Below are 19,405 nucleotides of genomic sequence, written 5' to 3'. Positions count from 1 at the left end.
AAAGACTCTGAAAACAGTATGAAGCTAATCCATAAGGAAGGTAGTTAAAGCCAAGCTGGGAACAACTTCAGAAGTTAGAAGTGCACATTGTTGGGGGTTTCCCCTTTCGTTTGTTTTTCCTCCCAGATTAAGGCTTTGCTTTCTATTAAAATCTTGGCAGTATCTCCCAAGAAAGGTGATCCCTAACAGAACCAACTTTGGACAACCCTGGCATCCAGCAGCCAAACTTACTATTCAGGAAGATCCTAAATTACCCCTTTCTTGGAGCTGAAATACAGCAGGTGCTCAGGAAGTGCTGGCTGACTTGAGATTGTATGAGCCCTCTCTCCCCTCCCCAACCTGCCCAAGTCATTTCAGACAGAGCAAAAGGAAAACACCTGCGCATTGTACCTGAGAATAGCTGGGACACAGTAAGAGGTCACTGTGAGTTAGGTTCAAACCACCAGGCTTCTTAGCTGCCACCACAGCCCACTTGTTAGAAAAGCTAGGGGACCAGCAGATGCCATAATGGTTTCGTTGCTAGACTCCCACATAGTCAACCACAGTTCGAGTCCCGGACCTGGTGGCTTAAAACTCAAGCTGCGAGCGTGTGCATGCATGCTCAAAATTCTGAGAGGAGAATGGAGGAGAAGGGATTGCAGCATGGCTATCCCACCTGGGGGGTGGGGGGGTGATTTCTTGCTTTCTGTTTCTCTTTCTGGCAATCACAGGCACACTATAACAAAACAAAACAGGGAACCAGCAGTTAGCGTAATGGCTATGTCGCTGGACTCCCACATAGTCGACGGCGGTTCACGTCCCGGACCCGGTGGCTTGCAACTCACGCCGGGCGTGTGTGCATGCGAGCCCAAGATCCCGGGAGGAGAATGGAGGAGAAGGGATTGCGGCGTGACCATCCCCCCTGGGGGGTGATTTCTCGCTTTCTGTCTCTATGTCTCTCTCTGTCTGTCTGGCGAGCGCACGCGCCCTATAGCAAAAATCTCTCCAAAAAAAAAAACAAACAAACAAACAAGCAAAAACCTCTCTAAAAAAATTTTTTTATAAAGTCAAGAGCTGGATTGGAAAGGGACACATCTAAAAAATAAAGGGTTTCTCCTCAGTTTTGGAGCATTTGGACTTGAACAAAGGATTTTGTCTGTGGCTGTCTATGATGTAGTGCATAGAAGGAGGGGGACAATCACCCCCAACAGCACAAATAACAGTCCGGGCAAGGCTCTCTTTTGATATATAAATAAAACATATATAAAACATATATATATGCAAAACTTATGTGGTATGAGAGGGGTCTTCAAAACATTCATGGAAAATGAAGAAAAAAGGAAAGTACATGGATTTTAAAACTTTTTGCACCAAAATAAACTTGTCCTTTAATTCCATTTTTAAATGAACTTTTTAAAGTCCCCTAGCATATCTGTGGCATTCAACTTTCATGATGAGAAGAGGAATAAGGAGGGAAATGTCTAAAAACCTTTCTGGGGAGGAAATCATGAAAAAAAAAAAAGTTGAGAGCTATCAATCTGGTAGAAAAAATGATAGAGTGATTCGTTTCTAGAACCTTAATGCAAGTGGCCTCAAGTGTCTTTAGGGAAGTCACATTGTGGCCGAGGAACCTTTCTGCCAACTTGAGTTTCTGTCTTTATCTCCCCTCTGCCTGCTGGCCCCATTTTAGAACAAATCAGTTTGGGCTGAAATAACCAGACAGGCCCAAATAATTAATTGTGTACCTGTTTTTAATTTACTGACTTACTGAACTCCCTTTGCAGATAATACCAACTAACAGGTATTGAGTACTTAGCACAAAACTTGCCAGATCCAGTGCTAAGTTTGTAACATGGCTTCTCTCCTCTAATCGTCATGTCAATTTTGTGAGGTGGATGCTATTAGCAGCATCATTTTACAGGTGAGAAGTCTTGCTCAGCGAAGCTAAGCTACGTGTGAAAGCCTTCACTGTCAATGAGAAGCGCAGGTGAGCTCTGAACCCAGGTTGACTTGACAGAGAGCGGGCTTAATCACTGCATTATTTCTATCCCCTGCTTTGCAGCAGGAAGGAGTTTTGGGAGCCCAGCACTGAAATAAGAGACTTTGGGCACCAGGGAGCCACCCTTACCAGTTGGTGAACTCATCACCTGCAGGAGTGTGTCTTGGGTGATCGAAGGACAAAGCCCCATGCACTTTGTTGGTTCACCCCAGGCCAAAAAATGCAACGAGTAATCTCAGATTCCAAAATAACTCGTTGCTGCTCCACATAGGCATAATTGGCCAACTTCCCTAAATTTCAGTTGACTTTCTATCAGAGTTCACATTTCCACCAACTTTTCATTAAATTAATTATTCAAAACAATTCAGAGTTAGCGTTCTCACAGCAACTGTAACTCTGCCATGACTAGATTAAGGCGTAAATTGAACAGCATGTTTTGCAATAAAGTTAATTTTATATTCACCAGAGAACTGAGTTATAGTTGCTGTGGGAACCATCATTTCGAATCTCTTGACGTTGGTGCTTTTAAATTCTCAACCACAGCCTTGCACACGTAGCATATTTCGCAATGACATTTCCATTGCTTCACGCCATGGCATGGCTACTCTGAACCTGGAAGTTCTATTGGAAACTCACATGGCAGCCTTCAGGCTTCTCCAGCCTTCTTACTTATTCTGGTTACTTATGACCCTATTCAGAGAAGCAGTCAAAAAACCAAAATGGTTCTCATTTTATCTTGAAATTGTCTGTTTTCGAGGAGGCAACTTTCCTTAGAAGCACCAAGTTTCGGGCAGTGGCAACCAAAGCGAGAGATGCCATAGTATTTGTGGATCTGTACTGTGTTATTCAGTGCACACGAGTGACCCCTAAAAGCTCCAAGTCCTTGCATCTGCCATAATCATGCAGGCATGCACAGCCATGCATCAGAATGTGTTGGAGCCCCGGGAAAGCTAAGCAACATTTCCCAGAGCCACATAAAACCCAGGCGTCTCTAAATCAAGACGCATTGCAGAGCCTCTCTAAAGGGTACATTCAGCAGAACTAGAATAGAACTCAGGCTACATCTTGATGGTGTGGAATTAGAGACATGCACCAAAGTAAAGACAGACGCTTGTTTGGGAGAAATAGCAGAGGAAGATGAAACTCCGCGATGATTAGAGATGCGACTATTCCGTCTACAAAGATTATCGATTTCTGTAGCTTTATTGGAAAAATCAGTCATGCTTTCTGCCTCCTGGGGATTGCTCTGCTGCAACTGGGAGTGTATGTGTGGAAACTCTGCAGGTTAGCAGCTGAGTAGCATCTTCCATTCACCATTCAATTATCCATTTAGCTAGAATGTGACTTAGCAGAAACAGACTGCTGTTTTGCATGTTTAAAATGTATTTGAAAGGAGAGATTTTTGTTTCTCTGTAAATGAGAGAAGCTCTTGCCTTCCTAAGGGTGCACTCATTATGCAGAATTAAAGAATTAGTACCTAACAACAGCATAGGCCGGCTTGTCAGAATTTGGACTGCTGTACTCTCAGGGAATGGGTCTCCTTACTCCTCAGACAGTGCCACTCATAAATGTACCTCCTGATTGAGACTATTGCAAAACGTGTAGAAAAAGGCCCTGTAGTGGCCTCCCCATCACATCCTTGGTCAGCTAAAAACTGCATTAAGAAATAGACTAGACTCTGCTTGTCAATAGAGTCCCAGAGAGCAAGATCAGCTCCTAATGATTCAGGGTTTCCTGGGTCACATGAATGGGAAGGGTGAATGACAGGTGACTCTGGGCTCATGACTGAGGGTGGCCACAGGAGACACCCTCCCAATCAGAGGAACGGAAAGAGGGTGAAGAAATACAGGAGGGATTGGAGTGGTTTTATTTCTGCATGAGGTAAAAAGGGCCCTAAGACAAGATAAAACGTGGACTACTGTCTGAGGCCATTTGATAGTTAGTGGTTTTTGTTTTTGTTTTTGTTTTTTTGAGAGGTTTTCGCTATAGGGTGCGTGTGCTCTTTCCTTAGAAGCACCAAGTTTCGGGCAGTGGCAACCAAAGCGAGAGATGCCATAGTATTTGTGGATCTGTACTGTGTTATTCAGTGCACACGAGTGACCCCTAAAAGCTCCAAGTCCTTGCATCTGCCATAATCATGCAGGCATGCACAGCCATGCATCAGAATGTGTTGGAGCCCCGGGAAAGCTAAGCAACATTTCCCAGAGCCACATAAAACCCAGGCGTCTCTAAATCAAGACGCATTGCAGAGCCTCTCTAAAGGGTACATTCAGCAGAACTAGAATAGAACTCAGGCTACATCTTGATGGTGTGGAATTAGAGACATGCACCAAAGTAAAGACAGACGCTTGTTTGGGAGAAATAGCAGAGGAAGATGAAACTCCGCGATGATTAGAGATGCGACTATTCCGTCTACAAAGATTATCGATTTCTGTAGCTTTATTGGAAAAATCAGTCATGCTTTCTGCCTCCTGGGGATTGCTCTGCTGCAACTGGGAGTGTATGTGTGGAAACTCTGCAGGTTAGCAGCTGAGTAGCATCTTCCATTCACCATTCAATTATCCATTTAGCTAGAATGTGACTTAGCAGAAACAGACTGCTGTTTTGCATGTTTAAAATGTATTTGAAAGGAGAGATTTTTGTTTCTCTGTAAATGAGAGAAGCTCTTGCCTTCCTAAGGGTGCACTCATTATGCAGAATTAAAGAATTAGTACCTAACAACAGCATAGGCCGGCTTGTCAGAATTTGGACTGCTGTACTCTCAGGGAATGGGTCTCCTTACTCCTCAGACAGTGCCACTCATAAATGTACCTCCTGATTGAGACTATTGCAAAACGTGTAGAAAAAGGCCCTGTAGTGGCCTCCCCATCACATCCTTGGTCAGCTAAAAACTGCATTAAGAAATAGACTAGACTCTGCTTGTCAATAGAGTCCCAGAGAGCAAGATCAGCTCCTAATGATTCAGGGTTTCCTGGGTCACATGAATGGGAAGGGTGAATGACAGGTGACTCTGGGCTCATGACTGAGGGTGGCCACAGGAGACACCCTCCCAATCAGAGGAACGGAAAGAGGGTGAAGAAATACAGGAGGGATTGGAGTGGTTTTATTTCTGCATGAGGTAAAAAGGGCCCTAAGACAAGATAAAACGTGGACTACTGTCTGAGGCCATTTGATAGTTAGTGGTTTTTGTTTTTGTTTTTGTTTTTTTGAGAGGTTTTCGCTATAGGGTGCGTGTGCTCGCCAGACAGACTGAGAGAGACAGAGAGACAGAAAGCGAGAAATCACCCCCCAGGGAGGATGGCCATGCAGCAATCCCTTCTCTTCCATTCTCTTCTCGGGATCTTGGGCATGCACGCACACGTGCCCGGGGTGAGTTTTAAGCCACCAGGTCCGGGATGCGAACCGCATTCGACTACATGAGAGTCCAGCGACATAGCCATTACACTAACTGCTGGTCCCGATAGTTAGTGTTTTGTGACCAGGTCTTCAGAGGATTTGGAGAGATGGGTTGGTAAGAAAGACTTAATAGAGTAACCAATAAATATAACTATATATGGGGAGTCTTCAAACATTCCTGTGAAATGCTTAATATGAAAAATCATGCATGGATTTCAAAATTTCTTATACCAAACTAAACTCATCCTTCTATTTTTCCATGAACTTTTGGAAGACCTCTGGTATAGTTCACATACAGAAAGACAGCACTCTTTAAGTGTGTTTGAGTGCCACAATTTAGACGATCAGCTGACCTGCAGGGATAAACGGAACACAAAGAAATTGAAAGACCAGAAATGGAAAGTAATAGTTGTTGAATGAATGAAAATACAAGCTCATGGAGCCCCCATAGAAATCAGCATATTGTAATCACTCAATGAACGTTTGATATGGAATTGGTATTTCTCCCTTAGAGGTCCTCTCATCCCTTGATACTTACTCACTAGACTCATCAAGGCCTAGGGCCCAAGTGGGAGACAAAGGCCAACCTTTTCAGCAAGAGATGCACCAGATATGACACCACCTGGTAGGACACCATGCAGCAGCTTCCCATGGCAGAATCCTCAAGTGCGTGGTCTGGCTCTTGGCTTCAGAAACTCCATTTTGTTTGTGTTCAGCGTGGGCCAAACTCTAGACTGAGTCCCTCACATTTAAACCCAAAATGCTATTCGTTAATTCATAGAAGAAACCCCACATCTCCTGCTCAGTGTATTTTCTCTCTAAAGGGAAATCTATATGGGAAATGGAGCTAAAATCAGGAGATGGTTTGGGGAACAAGGAATCAAAGCAACAAGCTTTGTATTCTGAGCCACCCTCTTCCTGAAGAGCCGCACATGGCTAAAGGGGAGCAAGGGACCTGAGATCAGAGTTGGACGGGCCTGGGCTCCACCTCTCCATCTACCCTTGTGGTGATTATGACCCTGAATAAGTTAATTAACTTCTCTGAGTGTCAGCTTTTTCCGTCACAAATGATGATGATAATGTGTACTTATATGGTCCTTGAAATGGCTCGACGCAGTAATAAAGATGTGAATTGCGGAGCACCTGGTAGGCACTCACACGTGGCCGGCGCTGTAGCTTCCCTCCCCTCAGTCGAGCAGGACACACTCAATTCTGAACTGACCCTGACTCTCTCTTGCTCCACAGGCTCTTTGTCCACACCCTAAGCAAATCCCCCACTTTCTACTAACATATTTTTTCTGAGCCTGGCTAAGATTTCTAAGTCGATCCTTGATAGTTTCACCTCACACACCTCTTGTGTTTTAAGGGGAATTCTGTAGATAACTTGTCTCATTCCCTTATGTGCAGATCTTGTTCATGGAACTCTCAGGAAATTACCTCATTTTTCTCCTCTCCACTTAAGTCTTTGGAGGGCACCTTCCTGGGGTCTTTGCTGTACTGACTATATGAGTCCTATTTTAAATAATAGTGTAGAGTCGCTCTACTGCCAATTCAAGTCCAAGTCCAAGGTTTTCATAAACCACGGACAATTCTGCTGCTATTTGAAGACACTTTTCATAATTAATAACAATAATAACCATCTGTTGTATTCTCTCACTTAAACCTCAACAACTCTCTGGGATAGGCTTATTTCTTGATCTGGTTTTATAGATAAAGAAACTGTCCAAGATCATGAAGCCAAGGAATGGGGCTGAGATTTGAACCCAGGCAGTCTGGATTCAGAGCCCACTAATATCATGATCTAGGTACTGTTACTAAGCCAATATGATCCTTTAGCCCCAGAAGGTAGCAGAACCTACGGAAAGGCCTAACATACCAAACACATTACTCAGTATGAACATCTGTGCCCTTGGCCTTGACCTTTGGGCCTTGACCCTCATCCCACTTTCTGCCTCCATGAAAGCCAATGAAAAGAGCCCGATCCTTATTCCCTATCTTTGATGATGACCAATTATCCCAGTTTGCCTGGGTCTCGGGGTCTCCTGGGATAAGACTTTCAGTCCTAAAACCTGGACAATCCCTACAAACTGCAGTGGCTGGCTGCCCCCATTGAGAACAAGTACTATGGAGCGCACCTGCCTGGTGTCAAATCCTGACTCCACTACTAACCAGCTCTGCTACTTTGGCCAACTTACTTAACTTCTCTGTGCCTCCATCTCCTTACCTAGAGAACAGGGATACAACAGTACCTACACCATGGGGTTGTGGCAATTAAATAAGTTAATGCACGAAGGGGTGTGTAAAAGGGCTAGACCCACAGAAATACGTCTATGAAGGTTTGTTCTTACTGTCATTATTGCATATCAGGTTGTCAGAAAAGTCACACCGTGTTTTTTCTGTTTTTCTATGTAAAAATGTGTCATGACTTTTCCAACAACCCAGTAAAAACCTTTCTAAAATAGAGAATTTTAGTCCTGGGGCAGGATCTTTGCCTAACCCATTTAACATCTATAAGAAATAAACATTTAGTGATTGCCTTACATTTCTGGAAGTTGTGCTAGGAACAACACCAACATAAAATGGCAATTTATTGTTGACCTGATTTTACACTAGTTAAAAGAGAATCGTCAGCCTGCAGAAGTAACAAGTCCGTGCCCACAGGCCTCCTAGGTGTTATTTGTATTTTTATGACCCTCCTGTGGCTATAAGGATGCTCAGTGGGTGTAGAAATTGGATGGTTAAAAATAACAAATAAGAAATCAAAGTAGCACCTTGTCCCTATTTCCATACCGGTAGGTTCCACATTCATTATTTGCCGGACAGCTGTGGGAATACGCAACACAAGCTACAACACTTGATTATCCTCCAAGAACCAAATTAAGCCATTGGACTTTCTTATTATTGTCATCCCTGCTTTTGTGTCACTCTCGTCACCCTCTTAATCTACCAACGTGCCTTCTATTCTTCCTCACTGGGTGCTTGGGTCTGTCTCTTGCAGTCGAGAGGTATCTGCTTTTTACAAGTTCAAAGGCATGGACCCACACCGGCACTCACACGCAGCCCCTGTCATCAGGTTGGTTTAGGGTCCTGGGCCGCAGCCACCTGCTTCTTTGGCATGGGGAGGTGTCATCCTTTCAGGGGTTCAGGGGGTTGGGGTGTGACCTGCAAGATGCTTTTCCCCCACCCGGCCACTAAACGAAGGACACCGTGAAGCAGCATAGATAAGCCATGCAGTTGTTTTATGCTTTCATTCAACAGAGATCTCCAGAGCGAGGCATTGGGTGGGCACTGGGACAACAATCAGAAGCAACTAAGCTAATGTCGACCTCGGAAGGTTTAGAGGATCCCGGGAAGATGGGCCTTAAACCACTGGTTCTCGACCTCTGCTTCACACAGGAACCACCAGGGGAGCGCAAAGAAAAAGAAAAAAAGACAAGAAAAAAACTGATGCCTGAGTCTTATCCTCAGAGATTCCGATTTAATTGGGGCTGGGCAGCCTACCAGGGGGATTTTTTAAGGCTCTCTGGTGGTTCGGATGTGTAGTAGCAAGTTGAGACCCCCTGCTGAAACAAAGGGTTACGATGAATGCCTTAGAGCAGGAGATGGTGCCATGGAGCCTGTAATGGGGAGGAACCCGGAAGCGGAAGTCAGGAGAGCTTTGCCTGAAGAAGGACCAACAGCTAAGCGTGAACGGCTTTAACCAAAATGGGTTTGGGGAGCGTAGTCCAGGGAGAGAGATCAGCAAAAGCCCAACAGAAGGGTCCAGACTATATTCTGAAGCATCGGGGCAGTGCGGCTGAAGCCCAGAGATCAGAGACAGGATGGAATGAGGAGAGAGGAACCGGCAGAGCCAGGTAATGCAGGGCCCGTGGAGGAGGCTACATCTAGGGGTCAGGACTTAATTCTAAAGCAGGGGCTCTCACCCTGTGCAGGCATCGGGATCCCCTGGAGGGCTTGCCAAAATGCAGATGATCGGACCAACTTCCAGAGGCTCTGGTTCAGTAGGCCTGGGAGGGAGTCCAAGAATGTGCATTTCCAAGCCCCAGGTGATGCAGATGCTGCTCGCCCTGGGACCCGAGAAGCTCTGCTCTAATCTGAGGCAGTGAGAGCCACTCTCGGAGGGATTTCAGCAGAGCACGCCACAAGCCGGTGTCTGCTTTAGCGACCTGGTGATAGTCACCCCCACAACTAGCCCACTGCATCATCTTTCACCAGGTGAAGTAGAATAAAGAAAGGTGATGTTCTAGGAGGAGAAAACAGGCACCCCAGCAAAAGCACAGGCTTGTGCGAGACCCCAACGCTAGTGGGTGATAATGATTCCGTGTGAATTCAGTCAGTTATGACATGGGGTTCCCTACCACGAGCCACTCCCATTTAACCATTGCCTAAACTCTTTCCTCCTCTTGTGATCTTTCATTTGAAGATAATAATCATAACAAATATACTTTACTTGAAGAATAATTTAGTAGTAATTTAATAATAAATACATTTTACTTGAAAATAATAAAATAATAATAACATGCTAATAAGAGCTTGGAAACATAAAAATATTTTTAAAAATAAGATGCATCATCCTTTCTCATGTTTCTTCAAACATGAAAGGATTCTTTTCACCTTTTTTTAAGTTCCTTATTTTTTTCTGTAGCCCACAGTGAGCCCACTGCCTTCATTTCCCACACAGACAGAAATGATGCCGATCAGTGAGAATCCAGGTGCATCCAGAAACGTGCAGCGTAGACAGATAGTCAGCTGGATCCAAATTTATACCACCTCGCGGAGCCTCTGCTGTTCCTGCTGCCGCCGGGGAGGGGGAGGGCGGGCAGTGGTTTCTGCCTTATGAGCAAAAGAGCGCATAAAGGCTCACTGGCCTCCCCAGACCCTGACCCCTGCACCCCCATACTCGCACCTCCACAAACCCTCAAAGACATAGACGCTGCTGAAACAAAGAGGAACATCTGCCTCTCTGTTCTCCACGTCTTTTCTAACAAAGCAGGGGCAGCTGTTCAAGTGCAGGTTCGTGGCCGCGTGTCTACGCCAATTTGTGCCGGAAAGAGAGTCCCCACACTGCTCCCTCCTGAACACGCGGCTGAATAAGAGGGACAAGCCCTGCGGTTTCCCATGACCAGGACACTTCATTGGCAGCCAGTCTTCTAAAATTAGTCAGAGGTTTCCCCAGAGTGTCTCGAAGCATCAGATTAATTTTCTGAGCACTGGCTGCTGCTGTTGAGTGTAAATGGCTCCTGAACCCCTGGTGATCCCTGGTCCCCAACACCTCGGCTGTTTGCAACTGTAAAGAGCTCTGGACTGTAGTGGCAGTTTCTGTGTTAAATAGAGCTACTGTTTGTGTGCCCCTGAATTCTAACAATGTGCACCTCCAGGAAAACAGTAATATTTAAGCCAGTCAGAGGGAAGGGTGTCTTATCTAAAGCAACATTCAAAAATCCAATTCTTCCCAAGAGAACAAGCCACATTTATCCCACCTTCGAGTCTCCTGCCACTCATAACTGCCCTTAGTTTCAGTGAGTTTCTTCTCTCTGCACTGGACCAATGTGGCATTACTGGATTTTGGCTGGCAGTCATGGGAAAAAGGTGGATTTCCTAGAAAGGATGCAGTCGTACACTGAAGACACATAAGAAATCTCCATTTTCTTTTTTGAAGAGTTTTTTTGTTTTGTTTTGTTTCGTTTTGTTTTGCTATAGGGCACGTGCACTTCCTGGAAAGACAGAGAGAGGCAGAGAGACAGAAAGTGAGAAATTCCCCCCCGGGGGGAATGGCCATATCGCAATCCCTTCTCTTCCATTCTCCTCTCAGAATCTTGGGCACGCACACACATGCACCTGGCATGAGTTTAAGCCACCAGGTCCAAGACTCAAACTGCAGTCAACTACGTGGAAGTCCAGCAACATAACCATTATGCCATCTGCTGGTCTCAGAAATCTTCGTTTTCTTAACCTGAAATAGGATAGGCTCTTAATTTTTTTCTGATGTAAGCATGAAGCAAAGAAAAATGGCCTACCCTTCAGCCTATACCCTGAAGAGAAAGCTTCCCACTAATTACAACATTTCCAACAACTATATTCACACCAATAATGATAAGTACTGCTATCTATTGAGCCCTTACGATGTGCCAAGCTCTGCTAGAATCTTTGCCATTTTATTTAATACCCATGACATTGGTATAAAACAGGGATTGTCATCATCCTCATTAAGTTATTCAGTCAACAGACATTTATTGAATGTTCTGTGCCAGCTGTTTTTCAAGACACTGAAAATATCTTAATGAACAAAGAAACAAAAATCTCTGCCTTCCTGGAGGTCATATTCTATTGAGGGGGCAATAACTAAGATTAATCTGTAAAATGCTCCAAGAGGTAACTGCCAGTCCACGAGCCCCCAGACTGGAAGAAGCAGATCTAGGTTTCAATCCCAGAACTCTTAGACTCCAAAGCAGTTAAGGTTTTTCTTCCTTATCTGTGGGGAAATGCTTTCCACAAACGTTGAACCCTGAACCCAGGGATAGTCACGTGCCCGATGCTCCCCTGAGCCAAGCAGCAAGGTCTCCCTTGTCCGGCTCTCCTTGTCGTCTGCCTGCATTTGTGTAAACCTGTTTATGTTTTCAAGGGCACCCTTACCTGGGCTCCCCGTGCTTTTCTAAGGTGTGCTCGATGCTGAATGTTACAAATCTTATTTTTCTCTCTGTACCCCTTATGCAGTATCAGCCACTTCTTTCTACCTCTAAATTGCTGCACATGCAGAATATGCTTTTTTAGAAAAGCCTTTTATGGTAATTATAGCTTTCTTCGAGTGCATTATGTCCCTCTTTTTACTGTGCCAGAGACATTATTTTGCTCACACCTAATTTTTGTTAAGGCAGAAAGCCTGCCTACCTGGTAACTGTGTTGACAGACCTTTTTCTTCTTCCTTTTTTTTCTTTATTTTGGTTGGAATTTATGTGTAGAAAAGTCTTGGAAAATGTTCTGTTTGTCCTCTGCCAGCAGCAGTGAAGATGCCAATTTCAGTCAGAAGTTATTCATTCATCCTTCCCCCCAACTCTTTATGGAGAACTGGCAATCCAAGAATACACAGGCTAGACATGGTCCCTCCCTGAGGAGTTCCCACGATCACAGGAGAGCCCAGGACAGTGGTCTGATAGTACACTGCACAATTCTCAGGGCACCATTCCAACTGTAGTTACTGACAATGCTCGCATTTCCTGTGACAGTGTTCACAGGTGACAGTGAAATGTCTTAGGAAGGGCTGGCTGCTACAAGGGCTAGCAAGCATCATGGAGGTGGCAGCGAGCTGTGATACAGCGTGGTGGGTAGGACAGCGCAAAGGGGAAGGTACGGGTGCCCCGACAGGTGTAGCTAGCCTACACTTGGCAACTCTAGAAAAGGCTCCAGGAGGAGATGACTTCTGAGTGAAGATCTGAAGGGCGGGTGGAATTTAGGGAGGTGAGGAAAGGGAAAGAAAAGGCCAAATGGCTTCAGTCTGACTGACCAAAGCCTAGAGTGGTATTGAGGTCAGCTGGTGTGGTGGGAGGCAGTCTGCACAAGGTCCGTGGACCAAGTTAAGGACTTCGGCCTTTACCCACGGATCAGTTCAAAGCTATCGAAGTATTTTCAGCTAGTAGAGAGAAGGGAGGGTCAAAGAGTGGAGTCAAAGATTCAGGATTCAACCAAATATAAAAATATGGTTTTTAGTTTCAGAATTCCACATTGGCTCTCTATAGGTTGGAATATGAAAGAACCAGCCCCAAGATATGGCTGAAGCCCCTGAAATTTCTCCCAGGGAAGAGGACACTTAATCATGAAGAGTGAGGTCTGCTCTACTTGTGAGTCTGGAGAAGGGCCAGGCTGAAATGCTAATGCACCCCCTGATTGTTTCCCATTTATTCAAGCGCCCCCATGTGCCTGAAACCAGGACGGGCACTGGGACCCAGCAACAACCAGGCAGGTCCAGATCTCATGGAGCTTTGTGTCCGAGGGCAGGGTTTCTCAACCTGGGCATTGTTGTCATTTGGGGCTGCACCATTCTTGGTTGAGACTGGCCTGGGCATTGTAGGATTTCGAGGAGCATCCTTGGTCTCCACCCATTGGATGTCAGTAGCATCCTCCCCCACATTGTGACAACCAAAAATGTCTCCAGAGATTTCAAATGTTCCCCAGAGAGAGGGAGGCTGCTAACTACTGATTTAGGGTCACCATAGAACCTGAAGTCCCTAGGCAGCTGGCAATCTCTAGCCACATAAATGGGGAACCAAACAGGCCTGCCTCAAGGGACTCTAGATTATGTTCTTCACGGGAGGCTCTCGGAGAAGTCAGCGGTGCAAGCCTCAAATCCAGATGACTCCGTATAGACTTCCTGGGTGCCCAGGCATGAGCCCCTAAGCCCAACTCAGCTTCAGTTGTAGCATCCTCTCCAGAGAAAAGCTGCCATCTGATACCCATTTGCCCTCCAGACTAATTACTTCCCACGTTTTGTTTTTCCTTAAGCAGAAGCTGGCTTTGCACTTTACAAACACAAAGAATCACCTCCTCAGAAGGCCACCAGCAGAATGAACTTGTTCTGGGGGTAGCTTGGGGTTGCCTAGCAACGCCACGCACCTACCAAGGCTGCTTTCTTCCTCTTCAAGCTAAAAGCAAAGTCCTGTCCATTAATTCCCAGCTGCCCTGAAACTTCTCAGAGATTTGCTAGCTTCCTACTGTTCGTGTTTTCATCTTCCTCAGATGATGTGGAGAAAGCCCGCTACTGTGGTCTGTTTATCTCACTTCAGTGGGTCGGGACGGGGGAAAAAACCAAGAGAGAAAGAGAAGGGGGGGGAAGTCTCATTCAATGCAAGCACATGCGTATTTTCAGTGCAGACCTCTGACTGCCATGCTCCTGCTCTTTGCAAATTTAAATTTTATGTAGTGGACGTGGATTTCCTACACAACGAGGCTTCTGCTGAGACTTTGGCTGTGATTTTTGTCAGACATGAGACCTCTGAAGTAGCTAAATAGCAAAGCACATCTAATGGACACCGTGCTGAGCAGACATTGGTAGGTCTGCCGTTTAGTGTATTCTGTGATCCATCCACCAAGACCCTACTGGCAGAAATCGTAAAGCTAGAGGTGGCCGGAGGTTGCAGATACTCTGTTTTCCTTGAGAACCTGTAGCTGTCCCTTGGGCTTATTCTGCTGAGTTCCATTTTGTTTCTGGAGAAATGTCTGCGGTATTTCTCTGAACATGGGGGCTGGCCTCCCCTCCGAACACTGTCACAGTGTGAACAGGGGGCATGTCCTTGATTTTCCAGGCAGAACCACAGTCACCTCACTGGTCAGGAAAGGTACAGAAATGTGAAACTGGGCTTTGGAGGATAGAAGCAAAGACCGGGCAAGTCTTGCTTGGTGTGCAAACATCGGCACTTCATTTGCATGATGGATTTAGTGCCAGACTGTGTAGCAAAAAAGAACGGACGCCCTGGTCACAGTCTCCTGGTTTCCCCACTTAAGACAGCTGAGCTTCCTTACAGGCACTGCCCCATGTGCTGCTCACCTTCTTCTTTCAGATGCAACCCATTCTTCATTCTAGAAAGAATGGGAAAGAACAAGCACGAGCAGTGAAACTCAACTGCAGACCCTTGAGACCTTTCTTCTTAAGAGGAGGGCTTTAAATTCTCACCACTGGCATTGGTGCAGGTTAGGTTTACTGATATTCTCATAGGGGTGCTGCAGAGAAGGGAAGAAAGATGCTCAGTGGAGGCCTCTGGAACAAAGGAGAGAAGGAGAGGAGAGGTACGCTTTTGAGTCACAGGACTTCGGCCAGGTTTCAAATCAATTACCTCCATCATTCAGAAACTTCATCCTTCTGCCATGGCCCAGTTTAACTTGGGCCTTGTGCAATGTAAAATAGATACAGAGGGGCCAGCCTGTGGCCTGGTGGTTAAGGCAACCAGATCCCACATGGACAATTGTGTGGTTTGAATCCTGAACCTAGTGGCTTGACAGACATGCCAGGTACATGTGCATGTGTGCCCAGTTTCAAGAGGACAATGAAGGAGAAGAACTTGCAGTGTAGCCATCCCTCCCCCCACCTGCCAGGGGTGATTTCTTACTTTCTCTTTCTGTCTCTCCAATGAACAAATGCACCCTATAGGAAAAGCATAAAAAAAAATAAAAGGTGTAGAGAGATGGTGGCAGAGGTAGAGGCAGGATTTGAGATAGAGCTAAATATTCGGGGAAGTTACTTTCTCAGGAAAATTAAATTAATGGTCATTGGAGTAAATTTAAGCAAGGTAACAGAACATACCTAGATTGCACAACTCCATAAATTTACTCGAAGTCATTGCAGGTACTTAAAACAGGTGAATTTTATGCTATGTAAATTATGCCTCAGTAAAGCTGTTAAAAGAAAGAAAAATAAGAACATACCCAGGGATTCTTGCCAGCAAGTAAGCTTTGTGGGTGTGGCCATATCCTACCAAGAGGGAGCGCTTCTTTCTCCATCTTCTGAAGGGCCACAGAGTCTCTGGCGAGACTTCTCCATCTGTCTTTAATGCTCGCCTTTCTCTTCTTTCCTCACCAGGACTCCCTTTGTCCAAGCTCAGGTCAGGAGAGTAGCAGCTACAAGAGTTTTGAGGACTGGAGCAATTAATTAGGAATTGGGCAGGCTGTTGATTTCTCAAATTAAAGAGGAAGGAAGGAGGGAAGGAAGGAAGGAAGGAAGGAAGGAAGGAAGGAAAGAAAAAGAAAGAAAGAAAGAAAGAAAGAAAGAAAGAAAGAAAGAAAGAAAGAAAGAAAGAAAGAAAAGAACAATAAAATAAGAATTGCCCACCCTTCACCATCCTTCCCTCACACACACTTGTGTATTTCTCTTTTTCCCAATTCAATGCACTCACCTTTACTCTTTCCACACCTTCAAACCCTGTAGCCATTTATAATCAAGCTATAAATAGGGTGAGTGATAAACAGCTGACATTTTTTAAGTGCCCTTTTAACACGAAAGATGACAAGAATATGAAAATGGCCCAGCAGAATCATTCAGTTCTCAGTCATGACGAACTCATGATAATCATAAGTAAACGTGTCTTTCAACTTCTAAAACACAGATGGCACTTTGTCTCCATCCAGGGTTGATAAGGAATTTTTTCTGCAGAAGGTACTTCTGAAAAATTTTAAGGGAAGGGGAGGAAGGGAAAGCTAAGAGAAAAGCTTAGTTCAAGGTAACCTCAATCCAGCTGCTGGCTGGGATTCACAGCTCAGCTAGCCTGGTTGTCAGTCAGTGCCGGTCTAGTGGTCTGGGGTGTGCATTGACCTCCCCCCCTCGCTTTGGGAAGGATGTCTCTGACCTCTTCACCCAGGTCAAGTGTCATGGGGGATCCCCTGCATCTGCCACCCCACTCTGTCTTGCACCTGCATGTGTCGCCTGCTTCCCCGACTCTTTGGAAGACAGGCACGGCCCCACTGTGAGGCTGACCCAGTGGCTGCCCCGCGGCATCGCCCCCCCCTCTGCATGGCTCCCCTGCCTCCCTAGCGCGGCCTCACGTCCCTCTTTCTCATCCTCTCCATTTCTCCAACCAGATGGCTGCCCCGATCTGTGCAACGGCAACGGGAGATGCACACTGGGTCAGAACAGCTGGCAGTGTGTCTGCCAGACCGGCTGGAGAGGGCCCGGATGCAACGTTGCCATGGAAACCTCCTGTGCTGATAACAAGGATAATGAGGGAGGTGAGCAAGTGTCTTCTAATTCCCAGCCCCTCAAGAGCCAAGTGTTGTCTATGCTTTCGTCATGAGTCACTTTTCCTCCAGAAAGCCCTCCCCTGCGCTGTTGTTCAGTGTTGTAATGTTTCCTTTGAAGCAATCACAGGAGAGAATGGGCGTCCTTGGGCCAGCGGATCCTCCTAGAGGTGTGGGCTCTCAGCTCTGGGGTTTGATGCTGGCTTCAGATTCCCAAGTACCTGCAGCCACAGAAAGGTGGCTAGGTCCTGGCACTGCCTTGGGGAAACTGGTCCTGCCAGACCCCTCAGGAGCAGGAGTTACAATCCGTGACAGTGGTGATGACTATCTGGGTTCACAGTCGCTAAGAAACCACAAGCAATGTCTCTCTTCCTCCTTGCATCCCTCCAAGATGTCACTTTACAGATAAGGAAACCGAGGCCTGGGAGAGGTTAGGTAATTTTTAAAAAAATAATGCAATCTCCCATAGTAAAATTGGGATCTAAACCCAGCTCCAGTTCCAAAGTCCATGTTTTAACCAGTGGTGGGCAAACTGCAGCCCATGGGCCAATGTCAGCTTATAAGCTAAAAATGGTTCTAACATCTTTAGTGGTTGGGGGAGGGGGGGCAAAAGCTAAAATAGAATAGTATCTATTTCATGGCATATAAAAATTATGTGAAATTCAAATTTCAGTGCCCATAAAGGTTTTTTAAATGACTTTATTGAGGAATGATTGACATATAAAAGCTGATCATATTTGATGGATAAATCTCAATGAGTTTGGGGATAAATACATACCTATAAAACTAACCAGACATATCTATCACTTCCCAAAGTTTCCTCCCACCCTCTTTTTCACTATTATGGGATTTTTTTTTGGGGGGGGGAGGTGTTGATCTTTTTGTGTCATTGTTGTAAGACTTAAGACCCGTATTTTTAGCAATTTTTAAATAGACAATACAATATCATTACGCATAGACACTATTTGTTATAGTAGCACTCCAGAGCTTATTTATCGTGCATCCTGAAATTTTCTTTTAACTGATACCCCCCCACACTTATTGGAAAATAGTAAGGCCCATTTGTTTATTTTGTCGATGGCTGCTTCCACTCTCAATGACATGGTAGCACAGCAGAGACCACATGGCCATCAAAACCTGTTTTTTTTTTTTTTTTTTTTTTTTTTTTTAGGTTTTTGCCATAGAGCACATGCACTAACTGGAGAGAGAAACGGTGAGAAGGAAAGTGAGAGATCACCCCCTGGGGAAACAGGCATACCACCATCCCTTCTCATCCATTCTTCTCCTGGGATTTTGGGCACACATGCACACACACCCGGCGTGATTGTCAAGTCAGCATGTCTTGGACTCGAACCATTATCAGTCAGGTGGGAGCACAGCGCCTTAGTTACTATGCCATCTGCTAGCCTCAAAACCTAAAATATTTATTCTGTGGTCCTTTACTAAAAAGATTGCAGACTTATCCCTGCAACCTAGTAGTTAAGGGGACTGAATGCCTCATGGCTGACCTTGATTTGAATCCTGGCCTCAGAAGCTTCCAAAACATACCAGACACATGTGCGTGCATGTACACATGCCCCACATCCCAGCAGGATGGAGATGTGGAGGAGAAGGGATTAGAGCGTGTGATCACACCCCACTGGGAGTGCTTGCTCTTTCCCTGTCTCAGATGAGCGCATGCACCCTCTGTTCTAAACCTCTGGGTTGGATTTGTACTTGTTATATTCAGTAGAGTGCTAAGATTCTGGGGCAAAAAGGGGTTGCATTAGAACTGGGCCTGCCTAATCTCCTGAGGATACTGTGTGAACATTCATGTAAGTGTGCAACCCATCTCACCAAAATGAATGACTAGCTGGTCTGAATCCACTCAAGGCAGCAGCTATTTTAGGATGTAAGAGGTTCCATGAGTCAAGTTATTTAACAGAAACGCATATCGGTCTCCATATGCCAGTGATCATACTCCAGAACGGTCGGCAGCCAAGTCAAAGTCAGCCCCCGCCTTCATGGTCCTGGTGGGTCAGATGCAGTGGTGACGGAGGAGAGTATTAGGCACTCTATTTTTTATTTTACTTCATCCTTGTTTTAGAAAAAATGTATTTATCTCTTCTTTGCACAAGAGAGTTAGGCTGAGAGAGACGTCACCCCCAGAGGATCCTGATGCCAGCCCCAGATCATGACCCAGTGTACTCAGGGAAGTCTCCTGACATGAACCCAGAACCTTCCGGTGGGGGTCAGCTTCAGGAGTGTGGCATTCCCGCTGCCCCATTGTCCATCCTCCACCTCACCCTCTTCCTGGACGTTTTGCAGTTCCCC

General features: G+C 45.6%; 1 protein-coding gene across 1 annotated transcript in view; it reads left to right on the top strand.

Annotated features, from left to right (window-relative positions):
* Positions 1–19,405, top strand: part of TENM2 (teneurin transmembrane protein 2) — a 550,878-nt gene that overhangs the window by 432,059 nt on the left and 99,414 nt on the right. The window contains 1 exon segment of the mRNA XM_027771820.1: positions 16,937–17,083. Coding sequence (XP_027627621.1) covers positions 16,937–17,083 — 147 coding nt within the window.

Source organism: Tupaia chinensis, unplaced genomic scaffold, assembly GCF_000334495.1.
Source record: "Tupaia chinensis unplaced genomic scaffold, TupChi_1.0 Scaffold000234_1, whole genome shotgun sequence".
Classification (NCBI taxonomy): Eukaryota; Metazoa; Chordata; class Mammalia; order Scandentia; family Tupaiidae; genus Tupaia; species Tupaia belangeri.
This window is presented reverse-complemented; position numbering and strand designations above follow the sequence as displayed.